A 23,304-nucleotide genomic window follows, 5' to 3' on the forward strand; every position below is an offset into this window, starting at 1 on the left:
CGTTATGCCTAGGTTGTGTCTTATATAGCGTGAAAATGCTAATACGATTGGACTGATTTCTGTACAATACGTATATTTTTAAAAAAATTCTGGGGGTTCCTACATCACAATCAAGAATCTACTCTGCAATAAATCGCGCGAGGGCCTGAAAAAATTATTGAAGATAAATAAAATCGGTTGATTTACGAAATAATTTTGGGTCACCTCTCACCTACGAACTTCTGTTTCAGTTTTTGCTAAAACATGGTTACAATATGTCGTTTGGGTCAAATCATTTGGCGTGCAATCATGTGGCGTGCCATCAAGAATCACCTCGCGTGCCACGAATGGCACGCGGTCCGGGGCTTGCCGACCCCTGGCCTACACCATAGTTCATATGAGCCACAAATAGCACTCAGACCTCCAGGGCTACATTTTTTCAAATAGCCTTGCGCTTACACCTTAATTGACCTTGAGATAGCAGGGTAAGCCTTCGATACGCAAGTCTGCAATATTCTCAGTCTCAGCTGAAATTGTGCCTGAAAAGAACTAGATAAAACTTAACGGCGTAACTACGGTTACAGTGAACAATCTGAACATTGAACAGCTACAATCGAATGAGACATTTTAGAGATGATAGTGTTTATTTCTCACAATTTTATAACACAGGCAGCAAGACAACATATGGGACGAGTAAGATAAGATGTAAGAAAAATACTAATTACTCTCGACAGAAGTCATCGAATCCTCAACTCAATCCATGATACATCATGATTCCTGATGCAAAGCGTAATCGTCCCACTACCTATGCAGTAAAAGCGGGTTTGGGACTATGACATTGAAGGAGTCATGGGAGTCAGTGTAATACACATACGCGATCACTGACGTAACAATGAATATCAAGACCCGGGTACAGTTTCAGAGTCAGAACTTTACATTTTATATATATTGCACCCCAAATATACAAAACACAGCAACACTGTAAAAGCGCCAACAAGTCAGTCGAGTCAATCAAAGAGCTAGCAGCTGTAAAAAAACAAATCAGATTTGCGATTCCTATGAGTAGATATCAAATATGAATCAAGAGTAGGATAACAGGGCGCTTCATGACATAACTATGATTAAGACTGGGAAATAGGCCACGACCGGAACAACCCGATGACGATACAATGTCCAAACGCGGTATGGGGCAAGAGCCATTGCATTCTGTGGTATGTGGCTCGTGATAATGCAATGGGTTGCATTCATCTTATCGGTGTCCCGAAAACAAAGAGGCGATTACATGCTACACACTTACGCAAATGCCAGGCGTAAGCTATGCTGAAAATCCACATCTTTTGTAACCAAAGAGAAGCAATTTAACAAGCGGCTGTGACGGTAGCACAAGAATGGTGAAATCCACACTTCAATAACAAGAATGTTACATAGTGTATCAGGGCGTTCGTGAAGTGACATTGTGACTACCTACCTCAGTTGGATTTACCCTGATTACGTGTACGCATTCTTCGAAATACACCAAGTCTTCTGATACTACTGACTATCACAGCGTTGTTTAAAGTTGTTTTGGCGCATGAGAAGTCTGATTTTTTTTGACATGGAGACGGTAATTTAAGCACTCGGTGTCACCATATGGTCGCTGATGAACTCCAGGAATCTCTTGGAATATTGAAACGGTTTCACGGTGGATATTTCCGCGCCAGACTGAAATAGAAACACAATTCAAATTTTAAACAGAACATTCATTACGGAACGACCGACAGAAATAATCCTGTCACGGATATCTAGATGTCACTGGATCCCGTAGGAAAGGTGCTGCCCGATAGAGCTTTCCGGTAGATTCTCAACACTCCGATTTCATGAACTGAAATCCCGATCTGATAGCACCAGATCATCGACATATCTAAATTTATGAGCGAGGGCGTTGCCAAATGTGACAAGCATTCTGTCCTTTGTTGTACATCTGCAGTATGTAAAGTACTCTATTTGAAAATTATCTCAGCGTCCTTTTAACGTGTCTATTTCAATGAAGTGGACTAATTTCCAGCTAATCCATGTCATATGCTTTTTTTCGTTTACTGGCGATGTCTTCATTCAAACTCCGCCAAAGGCCCTTGTCAAGATAAAAACAAGTGGAAAAGACATCCTTGCCTCTTCAGTCATACCTGGAACACGATTTTTGGTCATGTCGGTGAGACGAAATTGGTCACCGTAACTACTATTATTTCAAAAATGTCTGAAATTTAAATTTGACTGACCTCGGCTTCTAATGGTTGGAATTGAGTCAAATTTGGTGTGCAACGTTTTTTAGGTAATCTGACGGTTTGACTACGAAGCCGATGAAATTTGAAAAAAAAAGTTTTCAGAACACCCCTACAAGTGTGCAATGAACCATTTTTTGCATGGAGTAGGAGCGGGTTCGGGGCCATCGATACCTGATTTGCTGCCTTGTGTACAAAAGGTTTGGGAAACCCCGAGCTAACCTGATCTTACCCTATTAGTTGTACAATCTCGCTATCCTGACACTCGCGATTTTGAATGCCCCCTCGCTCCCACAACATCAGCTATTTCCAATGCCTCGCATTTTGAACACGAGCCGTCTTCCAAGTATCGGCCACGCGCTCATTCTACGTTGACCCAGAATTGAAATGTGCGAGCGGTCATTCCCAGAGGCTCGTGATGCAGTAAAAATAACAAACCAAAAACTGGCGCATCGGAAGGGCTTTCAAAAGCTAGCGTGTACTGTACTACCCTACCAACTGCCTGCTAGATCACTTGCACGGTCGCCGAAACATCTCACTGTGCTGTCTAGTCCTTTTATACTCAACGTGTAAAGACACACGGCTGACTAACCTTAAATGGTACCTATCCCTGTCTCCGCACTTCCTACATATGCAAAGGGATCGCTGCACTATAATTCAGTTTTACATCGACTATTTTTGATGCCGTCCTACTCCTCCTACCTTTCTCCACTCCCTGTATAGCACACCTAAAAGACAGACCGTAGGCTCATAATATATTTCGGGGTAAGCTAACTAAAACGTCATATTTAACGAAACTCTCTCCAGCGTCTTTTTCTTCCTGTAGCTCTCTAGTTGCGTACGCAAAGGACTAAGCTTCTCAGCGCTGTAACAAAAACGCGTCTGCATGGCTGACCGGCTACTCGACATTAGTCTACGTCCGGTTGGCGAACAGCACCCGGTTACACTTCTCTCTCTTGATGTCACGCTACTTCGTCTTGCCTGACTGAAGTTGGCGGGAGTTTCGTTTCGTAAAGGAGGCAGCGTGCTTCCCGCCGGAGAGGCGATCGTGTCTGGCATCGACAAGTGCAGTTGCACAAACTTGAGCAGCCTGTGCGCAAATACTCTAGGACTCTTCACGGAAAAGTCCGCCCCGAGCTGGAACACACGTTTACGTTACTGGACATTGAAAGTTTCCTATCTGCGCTGCTTAGTTGGTGGCAAAACAATCGTCTTAAAAAACCCTATAAGAAAGTTTCCCTGCCCAGAGTCCTAGTCGTGCATTCAAACGTGATTTGGTGGTCGGAAACAGGGAAATGGAATTTAAACGTGAATTACAAATCAAAATAGCAGAACCAAAGAGCACGTCACAGTCAAGTCTCGAATTTCACTACCAGTCATGGCATTGATATTTACTCAAACGCAGTCACTGCAACCCTAATGGCATCGATGTTTTACCAGGCACGTTCAACGGGTCGTGTTGACTAGTCAATCAGTTCATTGCTGAACAGTCTTCAATCAAAAATTACTGTATGTGACATTGTGACATTATCACTGTAGGATGAGCTCAGATTATGCAGCTCACAAAGGCAGTCGATCACATAATACGACAATGATCACAGGTATGTTCAGTTCAAGTCTAAACGTTACCAGGAGAGCACCGGAAACCCAAGATAATCATCTTTGCAAAATATGCAGAAATTCGACATACCCCATGTTTAGCGGTTTTCACAGCATGAGCTGCCTTCTTTTTCGTGTCATAATGGGTTAGGATGTCGATGAGACCCATAAAATATATCACGTTGTTCGGCGCATCTGGAAGAGAGGAAAACAGTTTTGGGTACATATCAAACAAAGAGCTATTAGATAATCCCGGCAATTTCCAGACACGCCCCATCCACGTCACCTAGAACAGCAACACTGGAATAAGCATAGCCGAAAGAATGAGTTGGAAGTACAGGGGCCTATAAATTAATGTTGAAAGGAGTCAACGACCAAGTAACATGTCATCATATTATGTCAGTAATGCTACCCCACTGTTTATCAGTGCGACATCTCAATATCAAAGTGTTACACATCGGGAACGCACATATCAAGTCATGTCTCAAGTAGTTACCAAAAACGCTACTGTATAATGCTACTGTGGCGTATTCAGTTGTAAGGATCTAAGTTGGGCATCGATAAAAAGAATCAAAGATCCCGAGTATGATGACGTGATCTACGATAAATATGCGCAAGACAGCATGGCAGGCTATGTCACAGTATGTTATGGGGCAGTTCGGTGAATTAACCCCATGTCACAGGTTCAGCCGTGAGCCAACAATGACATTAGAGACTTTCTATGTCTTACTTGCAGCGCTCTTGAGTCTGTAAACTTCGCAAAGATCATCGTCCTGCGAGTCGTGTCTCAGAAGAGCTCCCGGGGAATCAGGTGGTGTCTGAGCAGCTCCTGCGAAATACTTAGTTGTTACTCGGCGCCGACGACAAACAGCAGGAACCTTGGCCGTAAATCATTTACTAGGAATGTTCTCAAGATGAGAGATAAGCTATTTTTACCGCCGCCTGCAAAGTTCACCGTCTATAATGAAACTGGCTTCAGTCGATTAGATAACTAACAACTAACAGCAACTATAGCGGGTGATGGAAATACAATATACTCGATTTTATCGGCATTTTGACATATGTCAGATGATACTGAGAATCGTAAATTTCGTCGTCAAGTTCCCAAACATATGCCACACTCAAAAACTTGTTGTAATATAATAAACGGCTCATTACTTACTATTTCCAATTACCTTTATCATAAGTATTAGAATTAGCCTTGAAGGAACACTCTGGACTTTGATCCTTTGCCAAAATTTGTAATGGTTACCACTTATCAGGTAAGTTAAAAGACTACAAATCTGAAACAAACTCGTTTCACGTAGGGTCATAGGCGTATCGGGGTTAATGTGTGTGTGCACTGTGCATTTGCGCAGTGTACATCCTTATCAGACGCACTGGCATACAAAAGGCATGTTTGCTCACAAATAGCAAGCCTCATAGCATTGAAAAATGTAGCGAGAAGAAATTGATAAGCAGTACAACCATAAGCATACCATTCTCTTCTTCCGGTGGACTGGCATCGAGTTCTTGTCCATTATCTGCTGGCAATTCCAGGGCATCGTTGTAGCGGTCTTCTCTATCCTTGTCGTGGATTCCGACCAGCAAACTGTAGTCCATTAGCTTGAGCGAAGCCAGAAACTAAAGAAAAAAGGAACGGCTTGAATGACCATACAAACGGCACCACAAGTTCATAATAACGTAACACAATGATCTTATTGAAATAACACACTGATTCCGTAAGTTGAAGCGGTGAAGTGCTGATCACGGCCGACAACGCTATATCGTAATTGACCACACATGCTTTTACACCTGGGGTTGGAGTCAGCTGGCAGTAACAAGAGTCTACAAAATATTTGGTGTCGATGAAAAAACCTGTTTTTTTCATCTGTCCGACTTTCACACAGTAAATAATGCAAATGGACACATAAGAATACTAACTGTGAGGAATTGGTTGCAAATCAGTAGAAAATAACTGAAAAGACAAACGTGACACAGGCTTTCCTGTATGTTCATCACACAGCACCGTTTGGAAAGTGCCTTCATAGCGATGATTATGGACGTTTCATCAAAGAGACGGAACTATGGAAAACATCCAAAAATGTTTGACACGTTTGCGAAACCATACAAATCCGAATCCTCTAGACTAGTCACAGATCAATACCGCCAATGATTAATTTAAACAAGGGAAAAATACCAGCGCCACACCACCACACTAGCACTTTACTATGTACTTCAGAGGATGCAAGACAAAAAGGAGTACGACACTTCAGATAATGTCTTTGTGGAGCAAAGAAACTTTACAATCAAATTCACGGGACAGGCAAGTGACAACTGACATCATGAACATGATTCAACAGCGTAGGAGCAGTTCCTTTGTGCACGCTATGTCAACACTTGTACAGCAATAAAACGTCATTTCCACTTATTTGCGCAGCCAGTGTATTGTTAATAAACATCAAACGAGCACAACAACCATAAACAATCCTTATTACACCGTCACATGCTATATTTGATGACTCAAATCTGGGTATTGCGTTAGAGTTCGAAATTTTACTTTGGTAGAACATGATTTAATTCATTAATAGCCTATAATGGGATGTAGCAACCACAACCTTAAATTCAGAGATACCATACTGATTTACAATAATTAACCAAAACAGGTGGACTATATTCAAGAAAATGGCTTGAGAAACATGGACCCACCAATTTAGCACAAAATACTAGCAATGCACCATCAACTATCAGGATAGACGACTTAAATTTTTTGCTTCAAACAAACAGTTAGCACACCGTCCACACTCAATAACCGCTGGATTCATGAACTGGTCAAATTCAGTTTGACTACTCGTATAGTAACATATTGATTTTACACAATTCAAAAGATCGAATGAAATACATAGAGTCATAAAAAATAGATTCCTTCCGTAAGATTCGTCACGGGAGCACAGACTTGTCGTGAATCCGTCACATTGAAATGGTGAGTGAAACAGAACAAATCAAATTAGTGCCCATACTACAGAACCAGGACAAGGTTTTTGTTCCAAATTCTCCTTTTGACATCTCCAAATGGGTCCAGTCACTACTAGCAACCTCAGGTGCAGTTTCCTAGCTATTGCCAGCATCTGGCAAATCTTAGCCTCCAAGACACCTTCTCGCAATGGACTCACCTACCGTCACAGTATCAGTTGTACTACCTTCATTTCCATGCATTCAATGTTGTTGTGATTCATTTTCCTTCCATTCTATTCAAGAGCTAATCTCCAAATTCCTTCAACTCTCGACTGCAGCATGTAATACTAGAACTCCTCTCTGGTTACTGTATCATAAGTCTGTTCTAGATCTACATAAACATAGTGAAAATGCTTTTAGCCACCTTTAAACTTTCAAAAAGCAGTCAAACGGGAGTAGATTGCATCAGTCGTGCCCTTCCTTGGCATAAACCCCGTACTGTTGCTCACCAATCTCTACATTACATCTCAGTCTTGATAGAGCATTTCTTTCGGGACCATAAGACCAAAAGCTCCATGGCTTGGCTCATCAATTCTCTTCCTCTGTAATTACTACACTACTGTGCACATCTCCTTCATAAGGACAACCTCTTCGCATGTTACTAAATTTCCAGCTCAAACTTTCATTAGTCTGACTTGCTGCACATCGTTTCTATTCTCAAATCTCTGCTTTGCTATCTTGTAGTGATCATTTTCTCTGCTTTTATTGTTCAGAATGTCGTAGAGATCCATGCATATGCTTCGCTTTCCCAACCCGTACTTTGCCTGTTGTCTGACCGCTTCTTATTGCTGTATGCGTCCTTCACCTCATTGCCAGTCTCGTAATTCGTTGGCAGCCTTCAGTTGTTCTAAATCGCTCCAGAAGTCAGATTTACACAATTAGATTTTTAAGACGAGTCAGTTGACAAAAAGAATAGCAAACAAATGCAGTTAAGTCCAGGACCGTGTTGATAATGAGACAAGGTTCAATTGTTCAAAATTATATCATTCCTTGAAAGACCAGACGAAAACATAACCATCATCGAGATGCCTAGAATATCGGGCAACCAGGGGCGTAGCCAGCCGAAAAAAAACGGGGGATATTTATTAAAACGGGGGATATTTTTTGAAAAGATGATATTCGTTATGCTAACCACTTTATTGCGGTTTAATACACACAAATGCCGATACAACAAGGGTTAAGATAATCTAGTTTGTGTTTACGTCTTTATACACATGAACATTTGCCAGTTATCTTAAAATATAGCTCTATTATGCGCAGTCGCATGCTACAGTAACAAACAGAAGGCGCTTTTCCCTTGCGCGCCACTATTTGCCGACAGCGAGTTTCATGCGCGCGGATTTTGATACAAAGCGCGCTCGAATCATGACTCAACGCAGCAGGTGATCGACGATCACCTCGCAAATCACAATGTATCACATCAGATGGAAGTAGCAAACAAATTTCGATGGTTGCGAAGTATCTTGACCTTAATTACCAAAGCGAGGATATAATCACGAAAGTGCGCGCAGATCATATTACGACACAGTGGAAGATCTCTCCATTTTGCGCTCAAAGACGAACACTCGAACAGTGAAGATACGCAAATGAATTATAGTCGGTTGCCGTTTGATACAAACAATTCTGGATTAATTTTGTTTTAAATCAATATGATTTTTACTGTCTGCCAAGATGGTGTGTGGAGATGGTAAAGACTAATTACCGCTCGAGCTTGTGCTTGCATCACGTGAATAACAGTGGCCTGGCGCAGGCTTGAGCTCGCGATCAAAATGCATTCCTAAACGCGTTTGCGGTGTAGAAGTGACAATTGCGAATTGTCGAGGCCAAGACTATAACTTCTGGTTATTACAATAGCACATCGAGTAGCACTATCACGCGCCGCGAGTCACAGAGCGGCCTAATTTTCCTAGCCTCCAATGTTTTACTACTAGCCAAGCGCGTTATGATAGGACAGTCAGCAGATGCGCCAGAGGCCTGAGACACGAAACGGCTGGAGATCTGGAAACCCACACACAACAACCGAACTAAATGATCGCAAATTGGATCAATACATAATAGATTCCATACAGAACATTTGATTAGTACGATCTGTTTTGGTACTGTAGGGATCTGCTATCTCTAATGATTCAAGCATAGCGCGCATGTTCTAAACGTTTGTTGACAATAGACTGTCAAACACGAAATCCAACTCGCGCGGTATCGAAATTTCAATGCGAGTGTTATTGTTCCTGAGACTTCTGGTTCTGTAACTGGATAATATCGTTCAGATGAGACGGGAGAGCCATGTGAGATGCGTTTTTCGGGCTTCCGTAGACGAGATAACAATATGAGAAAAAGGCATCACCGCAATGTCTGATTGATCGATGGCGTGATGATGCCGCGCGGCAATTAGGGGATTATCGAATTAGAACAAGAAATATTAGATCAATGGAAATATACGTAAGACGGGGGGTATTTCGAGCTTGGAAACGGGGGGTATCGGACACCGATTATCCCCCCCTGTCTACGCCACTGCGGGCAACAGACCATTCAATTAGGACCACAAAAAGTGATCAGAAGCTTGCAAACATCCTCTATTTGCAACATGACAATCCTCCATGAAGGGTCAATAAATTATTTATAGGACAGAATCCAGCTCCACAAATTTCGAAAATCTGGTAAAGAAATTTAGGGAGGAAGTCCTCAAGGAGCAAATAAATCTCACAGCTTAGCTAAAGGTACACAATCTTAATTTACATGCTGTGAGATAACTAAGGACTAAATTCTGTCATACTTCACAGTGCGATCGGACAACCGAACGGGAAGCTTACTAAAATTAGATGTTGAAAGCAGTCTATTCCTAGCAAGATATAGAAAGGTCACTCCAAGTATCGATTTTCTTAAACCGCAAATGGCATTTTCCAGATTACACCGCAAAGTGCGTTCGCAAGATACTTTAAACGCCCATTTGCGGTTCAGTTTTTATCGCAAAAATCAAGTTCAAAGATGGAAATCACCAGGTTATCTTCGGAGATCAATTTTTGCTGAGAATGACTTCGGGTGGAGAATTCCTTATCCATAGTGACACGACTCTCAGCTCCCGAAACGTCCAATTAAACTTCAGAGAAATGACACCGCTACACATGACAAGTAACGTCATATTGCTTTGTTAGACTTTGCTTTGGTTGAAATCGAAAATCTTCACAAATTCAACCATATGTATTCTTCCTTAATAAATATGCGGTCATGATCGCAACCTATTTAGGTAGATATAAAGTCAGCAACAAAATCGCTGGTGTAATGATACTGCAAAAAGAATGGAGATCATATTGTGCAAAAGCGCCACATACCGAAGTTTAAGGCCACAACAGAACTTGGCGACATGATCAATACGGACAATACCGTACACATAACATTGAAAGGAATCTCACTTCGACGTCTCTCTTTAATATCGATAGGAACTCGTCTCTTGTTTCTTGATTGATATATATCTTGATATTATCCTTGACAAAATCGTTGTCTTTGAATGTCGGAAATGCTTTCGTTTTTTCCTTCTCACTTGCTTCTCTTTGAACTGTGGAACCCTGCCGCATGCGTAAGCGCATCAGTGTTGTTAAAATGGAATAATTTCAAGTCGAAAGCGGCAATAGATGCTTCAACTATTAGGCTAATATGCAGGATAGAGGACTATGTGCAATTGTGGATAAAGATGAGGGAGAAATAGATTTTTAGGTTTCCTTATGTCACTAAATGTGATGTGCAGACTGGAGTCACCCCAATTTCTTGAACCAAGATTGTCAAGCAGGATCGGACAACTAATCCAACCGTCTCTCATTGTACACGATATGCCTTCTTTTCACAACTGAGCTTGTTTTTGAATTACAAAAGAGAATTTGATTCGAATTCACAGTTTTGTAAAAAAAACAGATTGGGATCGAACGAACCATTTCCGATGTTGTTGATTTTCTACAAGCCAATCGAAAGAATAAGTTATTTTTCAGAAAAACAATTCTAGCCATGATAATGTGCATCACAGCTGCCTCATCATGCATATATTAGACGTTGAGTAATAATGATAGTCGATAACACATCGACATATCGTTACTTACTTTCAAGTCATATTTCTTGTGGGTTTTCAAAGTGCTGCTCAGCACATTTCGAATCACAATCACATAATGCTCTGCGTTATTCAGCGTCAGACGGTACATTCCGAGATATTGCGGCAATAACGTTTTGCCTCCTTGTTCCACAACATACTGCGAAAGACAAAAAAATATTGAAATAAAGATGTAATACGGTAATTTTCTTTCTCTAAGTGGAAATGTCATGGGTCAACCACACAATTTAAAGAGTCTCATAAGCTGGAGAATGAACTATAATATCGCAATATTCGCAATCATAACTAATTTAATCGAATAACTTGTCTTATGCATATTGTATAGTTGGTATATGCTATACAACAGTTCATAGGTCCAGTGTTAGGCATAATCTTATCAAGTTTACATATACTTGATTTCTAGTCATAACGTCACGAGATCAGCTTGGTCATGGTCACATATAGCCTGGTTCAACTTCCAAGCATATTGTTCTATTGCAGAAAACACATAATATGCAAGCGATAAAGCCAACAATACAGCCATGACGTAAAAACATGGTAAATCACATATTGATCACTGGCTTATTGGCTCTCAACCTAAAATCTCTAAATCCCTAGCATGCGAGTAATGGCTTTTACATACATTTCACATCTCAAACCTTTGAGTCATGATAGGCTCTGCTAGCGAAGTGTATTACATGAGAGACAGATTTTGACAATAAACTTCCTCAATCCAATATTGACAGGCAAGATGAAGTTCTCAAAAATGGTAGGCCTAGATCAGGGGTCGCCAACTCAAAATAGGTCGCGGGCCACTTTTCCAAATTCCTGGAGGCCGCGGGCCGCATGACATCAATATCGATATAAAAGTAGGCAACGCAGTTCAACAACCACGTCTGATAACTCTACGTTATTACAACGCTGTGCTTTCTAACATAGGCGACGGTTATAGTCACCACAAAAGAACTAATATTTTATTGAACAAACACAAATACAACAAAAAGTATCATGATCATCAATGTCATTATATTTTGGACTATGAGCTGTACACGATACCTGACAATGACAACACTCTTTAGCCGCTAAAACAGGGGTGGCCAACATTTTTGTAATTCACGGCCGCATTTCGCGTACTCATGTAGCCTGCGGCCGCATACCGGTGGTTAGTCGTGATAAACTAGCTGGGGCCAAATACCCACGTTATCATATCCATGTCCATTGCCGGTACACTTCGAACTAATATATATGCACATATCGGCTTACTATGCGCACCAAATCGTTAGTAGTTATTTTGTAAAGAGCCACAGATAACCAATCTGTAGTCGCGCGAAGCGCGAAAAATTTTTCATGTTCATGAGTGAATTTCATCAATAAATATTAGTATAGTTTCACATATTAGTATAAAATATTTATCCTTTCTCGGCCAATGTGATCAGATTCCCAGATACAGCTGATGCAGGGGGTATCTGCGAAAACTTAGGGTTGTTATTACAAGTGTCGACAGCCGCATAATTTTCCTTCTACTGCTGCAGATTGGCCACCCATGGATTGAAGAATCAATATTGGGGTTAGCTATACACGGTAGGCCTACTTGCTAGACAACTATCTCCTCGTAAAGCATGGTCTTTTGGAGCGCCCGAAGTCGTTTTGCAGGCGTCTCGGTCTTGGCAGTGGTGGGCCATTGCACGTCAAGGCAATATGCCCATTCGTACCAGCAAATTCTTCATCCATGGAATGATATTACCATGCCGAAGCCGTATCAACTAGTGAGTAATAGTGATAGTGGGCACATAGAATGGCTCACTTTGTAAAACAACAACATTATGTTTCAACTGAAATCAATTTTAGCGTTTCAACATGATTTACTAAGCGTTTTTCTGAATTTTTTTTCAAATCAGGTCGCGGGCCGCAAAATAGGACCTCGCGGGCCGCGTGTTGGAGACCCCTGGCCTAGATTATGACTTCTGCAATGAAGTCTTCAAGATTTCTCGTAGACACTGTGGTTGCTAATTGCAAGGAATTTGAGGTGCCAGAGACCAAGAAAAACTAATACTATGCATCACACAAGGTCGCCAAGTCATATCCCTCTCCTGTTATAAGCGACTACTTACTATTCCTAAATGCAAATATACTAGTAATCAATAATGTTCATTGAAAATGTTTGCGGTTAGACCAGACGTAATTTAACTTGTCACTACATCACATACAATATTAAATTTTGGACAATGATCTAAAGATATACACCGAAACCAATACTGGCAAGTGGCAATAAATAATTACGAGACATTGATGTACGTCAGGGATGTCAAACTCAACTTGTGTCGCGGGTCGGATCAGCCAAACTATTCCAAAATGTAACCTTAAAATCCATGAACTGGTTTGTCACTTGAATACTTTATTGTCAAGCCTATATTATATATGATAGTATAGCGACTTGGTTCCTAATAGTGACTAGAGTAAAACAATAACACTGCTGTCGGCTGGTTATAATGCAGCCTATGAACACACTCGACATTTGTTGTCATGGGGGATTATTCAATGGAAGTATTTCTTACAAAATATCTAAACATTTGTTATTTTTGTGCTGGATAATAAAGAATTGCTTCGTAGGCCAGTTCGACACCCCTGCTGTAAGTGAATGTTTATTAACAATAAGAGAGTCACAACACAACAATTAGCACAGAATAATACCTCTAACCCAGGGAAACTTTCAAAACCAATAAATAAATCAGTATCGACAAATCACACAACAAAGTATATTGGTATTGATCCAAATGTGAAGAGTGTATATGAATATCAGTAGTAATGATAACAGAGATGCAACCAGAGTTCATGAACTGTGAAGTGATTCTCAATACTACGCCTGATCTCATGAGATGCAGTACTCATAAAAATGACATCATTACATTCATTCAAACACCTGGTCAAGAATTATTAAAAAATCACATGAACACAACAAGATTTATCTACACAACCAGCTTGATAACTCTTCATCTTGTGCTTTTGGAACTATTTAGGGATTTTTTCACTTTTGTCGTAATGTCAAAAAGAATGAATCTTATTTTGAAAACATTAGACAGCAACGAAGTTATAGTCCATCATATTTGTCATGTAATCCGAATACAAGTATTTTAAAGTCTTATGGGCCTCATCACTACGGAAGCTGTGCCTACACTGTGTTTGATGTTGTGAAAAGGAGGTTATATGCTCGAAACCAAAATGACTCACACGTGGAAATGTCATAGCTCTGAAAATAGCAAAACATGGAAGACATATATTGTGACATTTTGGATGAAATAAGATGATTCGTTATCTTTCGCCAGTCACTTCGACGGGCATAAATGAACGCATTCGAGCGTAATGTAAAATTTAAAAGTCAATCCTATGCCAACAAATCGACACCATAAAATGCCAGTGATTGTTTCCAACTAAAGTCAATGAATCCATCGAAAAGCTTAGGGCACAGTTTCACTCCAATCAATAGTTCACTCGCTGTTTGGCTGAAGAGTATATTGATCGGAACAAACAAGGTTTGCACTATCCGACATAGCCTACTTGATTCAACGCTCAAGACCATTTGTCATGAGATAGAGACGCTATGCACTCTGGAATGATATTTTCAATCTACAGCACTTGGGCTACAACAGGAAATCCGGCAAGCTCATCGTAGCAGGCATAAGCGCCGGTCGAACACGAGTGTGAGGAAGTTATGGGTTTCTTTTCGCATGATAAACATAATCATAGTGTCATTGAGTTGCATTGATTGAACACTGGCTTTAAGAAGTGTATAAAAAGTTCCACAAAACATAATAGTAGCGAGTTTGATATAACATCAAATCAGAACTGGGCTCTCACACACATAAAATCCCTAGTAGATATACAGATCCATCTAACAATCCTAACTGGCACGATAAATCATCACCTCTAAACACAAAATGAGCTCGAGATTACACCGATTAGTAACATGAAAACCAGTGAATTCCCGATACATAATGTCTTAAAAAATTATGATGCTTCATCTACGGTACCGTACCAGGATGCAATATTGCATCAGTGCTCACATCAACAACAAATCAGCAAATGTAAATTCATGATCTCAAATCTATCAATTGACAGTTATTAGGCACTACACAAGCGCACGTAAAGAAAACCTGTACGGCTATTACGGTTTCAATCTAATTGTTAGACAGTAGCCTAAATGCTAAATGTTCGAAACATGTTCAAACCTCGGGAAATTTTCACTTCTTTGTGAGTAGAGTAAAAGGACCAATACTTCATCACGGAAAAGATACATGGTCTATCATGGAATAGTGGAATACCAGTTTACAATTAAATTTGGCAGACATTCAATCTTCCAGGTTACCATGGAATAAGGTCCTTTTGATTTGGATGCAAAAAAAGCTAATAACCATGGAATATAATAATAAAAACAACTAGAAAATCCTATTCCTAGTCAAGCAGTCTGTTTAATGGGACCCACAACAGACAGATTTTAAATGCGATAACAGACATACAATGTAACAATGTGCTGATATTGGATTTACCTTACAATATGATGCTTGACTTTTTTACACCCTCGGGATAACTCCACATACCAGTATTTTTAGAGAAAATTTAAATTCAGATAAATGAAGTTTTAATTACCTGGATGGTATATTAATAGAAAAACCCTTGCATAATTCATTGAGGATTCTTATCATGTCACGATTAACAGACTACCTGCATCACAGAATTCGTGCAAAGCACAACTCGCTTGGTCCGTCCTTGTGAGTCAAGATTTTGAATAAGAGCCATGCCATACAACACTTATTCATAGATGCCAGATGGAATATATTGAGATACAGAAAAACTGACATGCAACCCAGCCAGGCAGCCACCTATGTAATTAGTAACAGACTGCCCCACGAGACCATAGGCCAGAAAATGACATGACAGGAGATGAACAAAATTAGTAACATGATTTGGGTATTACGGCAAGCATCTGAATTTCATTTTCATCACATCTTGATCATACAGATTCAATACATTCTACCTGCTGATATTTTAATTGATCAATCCTCTCGTAAAGTGACAACACATTCATTCAAAATAAATATCACTACCATTTTTGTTACCATACCACCAGACGCCAATACCTGCAGTGATTTAGATTCATAGGTAACAGTTCAAAACATTGGTTACATCTTTTCAGTTTGAAGGAAGGTGGGAGATAATAGCATTAGCCGGCATTTTATGTAATAATGACTAGAACCAGCCCAATGTCAGAATTTTCAACCAATACCAGTGTAACAAATTTCAAAATGCGACATTGTTCAATTTGATCTTCGGATTAGTGGCAGTAACCTGAAACATATTGTCAATATCAACTTATTATAACTACAGGAGAATACAAACTGGCATTACCAGTACGGCATTTTACAGTTGAGGATGATGAAATAAAACTTCGCATTTCCACTAGAAGCGAACTCCTGTGGTCTTACTTAGCCTCTAATCAGCATTCATTACTGTGACCGAATACAGTGAAGAGTTTATACCAATGACAAAGGAATCCACATTTTATTTTAGAAACTATTTCTGATGCTGAAAACAAGGAGTGATAATGAAAAACACCAGTTTTAACCAAGGAGAGTGGTGGATATGAAGTCATTGGACCGAGTCATCTGCCTGAGTTGGCTGATTTCGATATTTCTATGAAGTCAGATATCGGCCAGTGAGGCGGGGAAATCTTCCCCATGATTATAGTTAATCTTGATTAAGCTTTCAAATTTGTATGTATGTCATTCCAAGAAAATGGCTTCTATACAATCGTACATATTGGCAGAGGAAATATTCAAAGACCATACAGCTCGCCTGATGTCGTCTTTACTTGGAAAATAAATACTGGCAACGATCTGATAACAGGGTTCATCCAGACATTAATTACAAAATTGTGATACGTACAATATTAAAATAGCACAACCGCTACAAATTCAGCAAACGGAGTGGCAAATCATTTGACAATCACAAGACATTTAAGGAAATATCATTAACATGCGATTGACCTGTTTCAATTTTCATGAACGGATACAGCGTGACGTATGCAACTAAAAAATAATTACTCAGGTCAGGCACGACCCAGAATACACACTAGCATCCAAAGGCAATCACATTTATAAATAGAAGTATATAACTATTATTAAAGAACGTTGCGACGTTTCAATTTAACCATTTTAAAGGAGTTTTTGGCGACGCAAGGATGTGTCACACTCAATTTTCTAATGGTAGATTACGAACATGTCAAGGCGACTTTAGCAGGTCGTAAATTATAATCACATGTCATTACATTAAAAATCCAATGTCAAGGGTTTTTCAGCTTGATACTTTTACTGTCACTGGCTACAGTAGGTATTTAACATGCGACACGAGAAAAAATTCCAACAGATCAATATTAATTTAGAAGTAGTTCATCACAAAACTCCAGACAAAAAACCCTGCATCAGCTCAGATTTCTTACAAATTTTTCATTACCGAACCATCTCAGAACAGCGAGATATATGCACCCGTCAACAAGACTGATTTCAGAGTCATTTCCGAGTTGTGTCGCTCATGACTTAAGAATCCTACATAGATACGAAAACACCTTTGCGAAATCCACAGGCGACAGTGAAATTGTGCCCCACAATCTGCCCTACAAATATAGCAAAAAACAAGGAAAACGATATTATGAATGCAATGAATGTATCATAATGGTTTTTAAACCAGCCTGAACGACTGACAAGGATAACTTTAACACCGAAATCAGTTGCTCATAACACATAAAAATTTAACATGCCATTACCTCGGATCAGATTAGTTAGGATCATAATTGATCAAATAATTCCCAACAACAATCCACCTGATAAATTTGTGTAACAAAATCACTAAATGGTGCTCGTGAATACTCATCATCAGCGACTGCATCATACCATGCAACATAAACGAACATACATTACTAAAAAGTAAAAACATTGAAAGATAAAGAAATGAATAAAAGTAAGTTAAGTCACACCTGATGGTAGCTTGGCAGGATGGCGTGCATTTCGGCGATGTCCTCGCTCTGTAGTGTCTTGATAACAAATTTTCTATCAAATGATTGCAGGAATCTGGCTCGCGATCGGCCAGAGTCTTCGACTCGAACCGGTTGTTGCAGGCAGAGAGAATTCTGAACGAGTGAACAATAATTTCAAAATCAAAACAATAAGATTGCCTCGCAAGCTCTGTGTTTTACCAGTTTATGATTGACGTAAGATTTTGACAAAAATCAGATTAGCAAGCATCGGCTGTTACATATTTGAGAAATCAAGTACTACAGCACACAACATCATCGAACTATCTTGATTGATACGCGAAATTGTATTAAGAAGTACAGAATAAACTTTGTATCTATATCCAAAAGGACTCCCATGTCTTCCATATTGTAAGCTTCACTCCACAGTTCGCATCAAAGCACATGAGCTGACGTCAGCACACTGGTCTTATAATTTCAGTAGTGTTTGAAAATCTTACCGTATATTCTTTATCGTCAATACCAAATCTTTCACGTATTCTTCGGAACACCATCGGACAATATTCCTTAACTTTAAAATGACTTGGCAATGCATCTCTACAAAAATGGCGCAATCAATTGGTATTCGTGACGGATAGGCCTATGTAACGTAGGTTTCAGTGATATAACCGATAAGCATGAAATTTCGCACTTACTTATTGTACAGATGATTGTCGATTTTAACTTTCGAATAAGCTTTAAAGTCGTCAGGCATTAGCATGTGAGGAATTCGTATGTAAGACATTTCCTTGATCTGGAATTTCACACAAGTCTTACTGAGTGCGTACAGGTACAACAATCATAAGAATCAGAAGATTACCGTGTGATTGACTCCCCACATAAAAACGCTGATAACACTCTCGTTCGCCCGGAAAAGCTTCAATTTCTGCTTCTTGAAGTGCTTCTTCCTGTGTTTGTGCTTTGTAACAGTCGCCATTGTTGGGCGGTATCAAGCAGCGCACTTCGTATCCGGCTACGGGCAGTGAGACCGCAAATCTAGCTATAAGTGGCGTAGCAGGTAAGTTTAACAAGAATCTGTGTCAGAAACGGTAGATTGTAAGCATCGGTCGAGCACTACAGTGTTGAATTGATATAACATTGCATGAAAACAACAGTGGCATTACTCATTACCTATCCTTTACTACCATTACCAATCAAGTAGTCTTTGATCACTTCAATTTGACCTTGTCAATACGTAATACCATGTCATATGTCAAACACTCGGAAAGGATTAAGAGATGAATGGAATTTGGTGAATGCAATATTAATCAGGTGTCGCTCATGCGATGGCCTATTTCCCATGACGCCATGAGAGTCATCGATTATTACTGATTCGATCTTGTGCAATCATTGGAACCTTACCTTGTCCTAATCATTATCCTGTCTTTCTCTAGAGGCCGACAAGACAATTTTAGCTAGCATTAGTAATAACACTAAGGCATACCCTCTCTTATAGTTTCCGCACAGCATTCTAATTGATACAACAGGAAAAGGTTACGATTTTGTCCTAAATTCAAACACAATGCCTAACTGAAATGTAAACTCGATAGAACCCACAGTCACTGTGAGGTTCCAAGAGCCAACCACAATTACCAAGCACGCATAAACCAGCACTTAAATATAACCACAAAGAAACATAGTCCAGCTCGCGTGCCACTTCGACACCAAAGGAAGCAATGGAGCTAATACCAAGGATTGTTGAAGCCTTGTCGCACAGCGGGAATAAGGTCAGCTGTCGATTGCCGCAGATATCCAAACAGTAGGGAGAAAGTAGACACATAGGCAGGCCCAGAGAACAATTACAGCTTTTCAATGGAACATCCAGATTAGAATAAGTACCATAACAGAGGCAGATACAAAAAACAACTTCACAATAGGCAACAAGGAACAGAAATTGTCTAGAACAGATTATCCTCCCGGATAAATTCCACACACTCCGAAAGACACACACTCACGTGCACCCGGTTTTACTTGCATCTCTCTATTTTGATACTGCCATCGGCAAAGCTGAGATCTGTCCTCGAAGGATAGATAACCTTCAACTTCCCAGCACTATCGGAAATCCGCACCTGCTGCAGCACCAAAGCAGGCACCGATTCTTTTCTGTCACCGGCGTCATCATCGCTGGAGTCGGAATAAAAATCCTTTTCCCGACAAGAATACAAACCTTCGTTCACCATCGACTGCAGGAGCTTGTCCATGATATTTTTGCAACACCCCAGATTCTGCGCGCTGGTCACCTCCAAGAGAATGTCGTTTTCGCCCAGTTGCATACGCGTGACATCTCCGTTAGTCAGCGGGGGCAAAGAAATAACGGCGTCGTCCGTGCATCTGCTTACAAACGCAAACTTCTCCTGTTTCTCCAGAAGCGTCAAGTATTTATAAATGCCGGACGCCGGATTCTTTTTCTTGTCTCTTCTCATCTCGTCTGCTTCCGACTTCAACATTTTGTACAACTGCAACGCCGTTACCGAGCGATCTCTGCCCAGAGGTTTTATCGAGAACGTACCCGGCTCTTTAGCGTCGTACAGCAAACCAGAGCCGCCCAGTGACGGCATGTCATGCGTAGCTATCGTGGCTACAGTGCGTTTACCGCAAGCGCCTTCGTGTAGTTTAGTTTGAACCGCTAGAAACTTCTTCAACAAATAGTCTGACGACAAATTCAATCTCTTCACAATACAACACACGATATACGGACGGACGTCTCTCGCGTCATCTGTCACTATCACCTCCAAATACTGGTCACTCGCTTCCGCCTTCTCCCTGTCGAACCTCAAAACTTTCATGATATGCTTCACAAGAGCGTCCTCGTTTTGATTAGCCGATTTTCCCTTTTTCTTTCCAGAAGCTTTACCGTTTCCATCAGCTGAAGCCTTAGCGGGCCTGCCCTTTGTCTTGATGTAATCCGCGATCGCTTTCTGGGAGGAGTTCTTCTGTTCGATCAGCTTCTTCAACCTTCTGTCTTTCAAGGGGTTGTCCTTGTAATCGGCGCTTTTCAATTTGGAACAGCTCGCGATCGCTTGCGGTAATTCCATGACCTTATTGGAAGACAAGTCCAGAGACTTCAAAGCTTCCAGAGTTCCGATGCCGTCGCTGACGTCCTCAATCAAATTATGTGACATTTTCAGTTCGGACAAGTGAGAATGATAACCCTGAAGGAGTCCTTCAGGAATCAATGAAAATTGATTGTTCGACAAGTCCAGAATGGACAGCGACGCCAGCCCGTCGAAATTTTCTGGAAATCTCGTCAAGTTGTTACGATTCAAGTTTAAAGTTTGCAAGTTTGCCAGCATACCGAAATCAGCCGGCAATTCCTCCAGTTTATTATTCGAAGCATCCAAAACTTTCAAATTAGACAATCGCGAAAGCGACAACGGCAAACGCTCCAACCTATTCCGATTCAATATGAGGTTCGCCAAATTCTTCAGCGACGAGATATCTTCAGAAATGGCCGTGATGTCACAGCCGGAAATCTCCAGTAGATTGATCTGCGTCAACTCGTACAATTGATCAGGTGGAGCGCATCCAATATCCTCGAACCTACCCGGGCAATCTCTTAGGTTAATTTCCCGTCGGTTGTTTTCTCTGCAATTCTCAATCTCAGGCCAGCTTCCCATAGTGATAAATACAGGTGGAAATAGTTATGAAATACCAATACTAAAAGACGAATTCATGTAAATTCGATGCTGAATAAACCAAACAGCTCAGTCTCCACTTACTAACAGGTACACATGTAACATGTAACATATAAACAGATACCAAGTCTAGTCTCGTGTCTAGTCTTGTGTCTATTATGTAATCTGACTACTCTTTGTCTTGCCGAGACTGGTGCAACGAACCATGAAAACACATGATCGACAGGTGCTTCATATGTGTGAGCAATTGTTTGAAGCAGCTCAATAATTGCTACTGGCTGAAAATGACAGAGCACTGTCTTCTTGACCAGTAGGACATCAAAACTAGACACGGTATCTAATTCTGGCAGACAGAGATGGGCCAACGGAACACTGCAGATGGAATGATTAGCCGGATTGTGTTGAATTCATAACAGACAATCACAGCACACAGTGTTGAAATACAGTAGGGCTACATATACCTATACTGTCCTGGGTCAGATTCCTATCAATTTCATATACAATAGCTAATGTGAATGCAGACAACCTCAGAAGGTAGCAATATAATTTGCAATCAATGTCACAATTTTGACATTATAACACATGAATAACTCAATCAACTACAATGCATCTATCGATACATTACTGACATACTGAGCATTGGATTACAGCGCCCACTATAACGAAGTCAATGTATTACAGTAAAATTTGATAAGCACTTTGCATGACGCCATCTCCACTCTCCGGTAAATACCAGGCAATCACTACACCTTTACATTGAATGCTAAAGGAAAATTCAATAAATATTAGGTTCAAAGTAAGTCAGATAAGTAATATATCAAGAATTGACCACCAACCAACGTAAATCAGAAATATTTGAATCCCCATCATTTTACACTTGATAACATCAAATTCAAATTCATAAAGCACATGCCTCAGCCACGGCCAAGTGTGGGATTGCCAGGGTGATTAGGCCTAAGTGAGGAGTAGGGCAAGTTTTTGCAACTTTTTTTACAGCTTCCTACAAACTCATAATCCATGTACTACGATGTTTTGAGCTGTTTGGAGGGATTTTATAGTGCAACTTTTCACTATTTTTCATACTAATTTTTACTGCAACTTTTATCACATATTGCGTTAAAATGTAAAGGAGTTGATTAAAAACATGCTATAAACTATTTCTAGTATGGTTCTATTCTCTTTGATTTGCATAACAAATAGCTATATGATGAATTAGCTTCATCTAACTGTGTTATCCATGACACAATGGCTTGGAAGCAAGAAGTTCAACTACCCCGGCCAAGCACGAACGTGTCCGAATAATATGTGAATAGATGGCTTTATCAATTCTGTCGTTCAAATTTGAGATGATTTCCCATTTCACAAACGCCCAGGCGAGAAATTACATTTTCACTGGGTCATCTTATATAGGCTATTGATTTCGTTAATGTAGCCAAGAGTGAGTTTTTTTGCGACGCCTTGGACAAGTTTGCAGACCTTAAGGACTTGGGTGTGTTATTTGACTTGTTCTAGGTGGAGATGTTATCGCTATGCTGTTTGGCTTTTTTAAAGAAAATCATTCAGCCCCTAGTATACTTCTTGCTGTGTGCCGGAAAAAATAAATTTTTTGGATGTCTCGCCAGTATTTCCGTGAAATGACATAGTAACAAATTTGACAGCTCTGCAGGAACTAGGTTATACAACGGAGCCTTTTGAGTAGGC

General features: G+C 40.3%; 2 protein-coding genes across 3 annotated transcripts; both read right to left on the bottom strand.

Moving 5' to 3' along the window:
• Window positions 1–604: 604 nt before the first annotated feature.
• Window positions 605–19,855, bottom strand: LOC145458125 (phosphatidylinositol 5-phosphate 4-kinase type-2 alpha-like). Of its 2 annotated transcripts, none has more exons than XM_080336462.1 (10): window positions 18,789–19,829; window positions 18,625–18,722; window positions 18,430–18,526; window positions 17,933–18,085; window positions 10,919–11,065; window positions 10,241–10,393; window positions 5,315–5,459; window positions 4,567–4,665; window positions 3,928–4,031; window positions 605–1,680 (listed from the first exon to the last, which is right to left on the bottom strand). In XM_080336462.1, the coding sequence occupies exons 1-10, from the start codon at window positions 18,903–18,905 to the stop codon at window positions 1,588–1,590; spliced, it is 1,206 nt and encodes a 401-aa protein (XP_080192588.1). In that variant the 5' UTR covers window positions 18,906–19,829; the 3' UTR covers window positions 605–1,587. The 2 variants fall into 2 exon arrangements, with proteins under 2 accessions (XP_080192588.1, XP_080192587.1); XM_080336461.1 differs by lacking the exon at window positions 605–1,680 and adding an exon at window positions 2,972–3,374 and having other exon boundaries at window positions 18,789–19,855.
• On the bottom strand, window positions 19,003–22,162 carry LOC145458124 (leucine-rich repeat-containing protein 47-like). The gene has a single exon (XM_080336460.1). The coding sequence runs from the start codon at window positions 21,583–21,585 to the stop codon at window positions 19,936–19,938; it is 1,650 nt and encodes a 549-aa protein (XP_080192586.1). The 5' UTR covers window positions 21,586–22,162; the 3' UTR covers window positions 19,003–19,935.
• Window positions 22,163–23,304: the final 1,142 nt, after the last annotated feature.

This window comes from Botryllus schlosseri, chromosome 15 (genome assembly GCF_051294905.1).
Source record: "Botryllus schlosseri isolate E-star chromosome 15, Bs_hap1, whole genome shotgun sequence".
NCBI lineage: Eukaryota > Metazoa > Chordata > Ascidiacea > Stolidobranchia > Styelidae > Botryllus > Botryllus schlosseri.

Coding starts and splice junctions, on each gene's coding strand:
- LOC145458125 (XM_080336461.1), bottom strand. CDS start 18,905: ATGGCGACTGTTACAAAGCACAAACACAGGAAGAAGCACTTCAAGAAG. Junction 11,066..17,932: donor TCCTGCCAAGCTACCATCAG/GTGTGACTTAAC, acceptor TGTCTTTCGCAG/TATGTTGTGGAACAAGGAGG. Junction 3,375..3,927: donor TGAAAACCGCTAAACATGGG/GTATGTCGAATT, acceptor CGTGTGTTCCAG/CTCGGGGCGGACTTTTCCGT.
- LOC145458124 (XM_080336460.1), bottom strand. CDS start 21,585: ATGGGAAGCTGGCCTGAGATTGAGAATTGCAGAGAAAACAACCGACGG.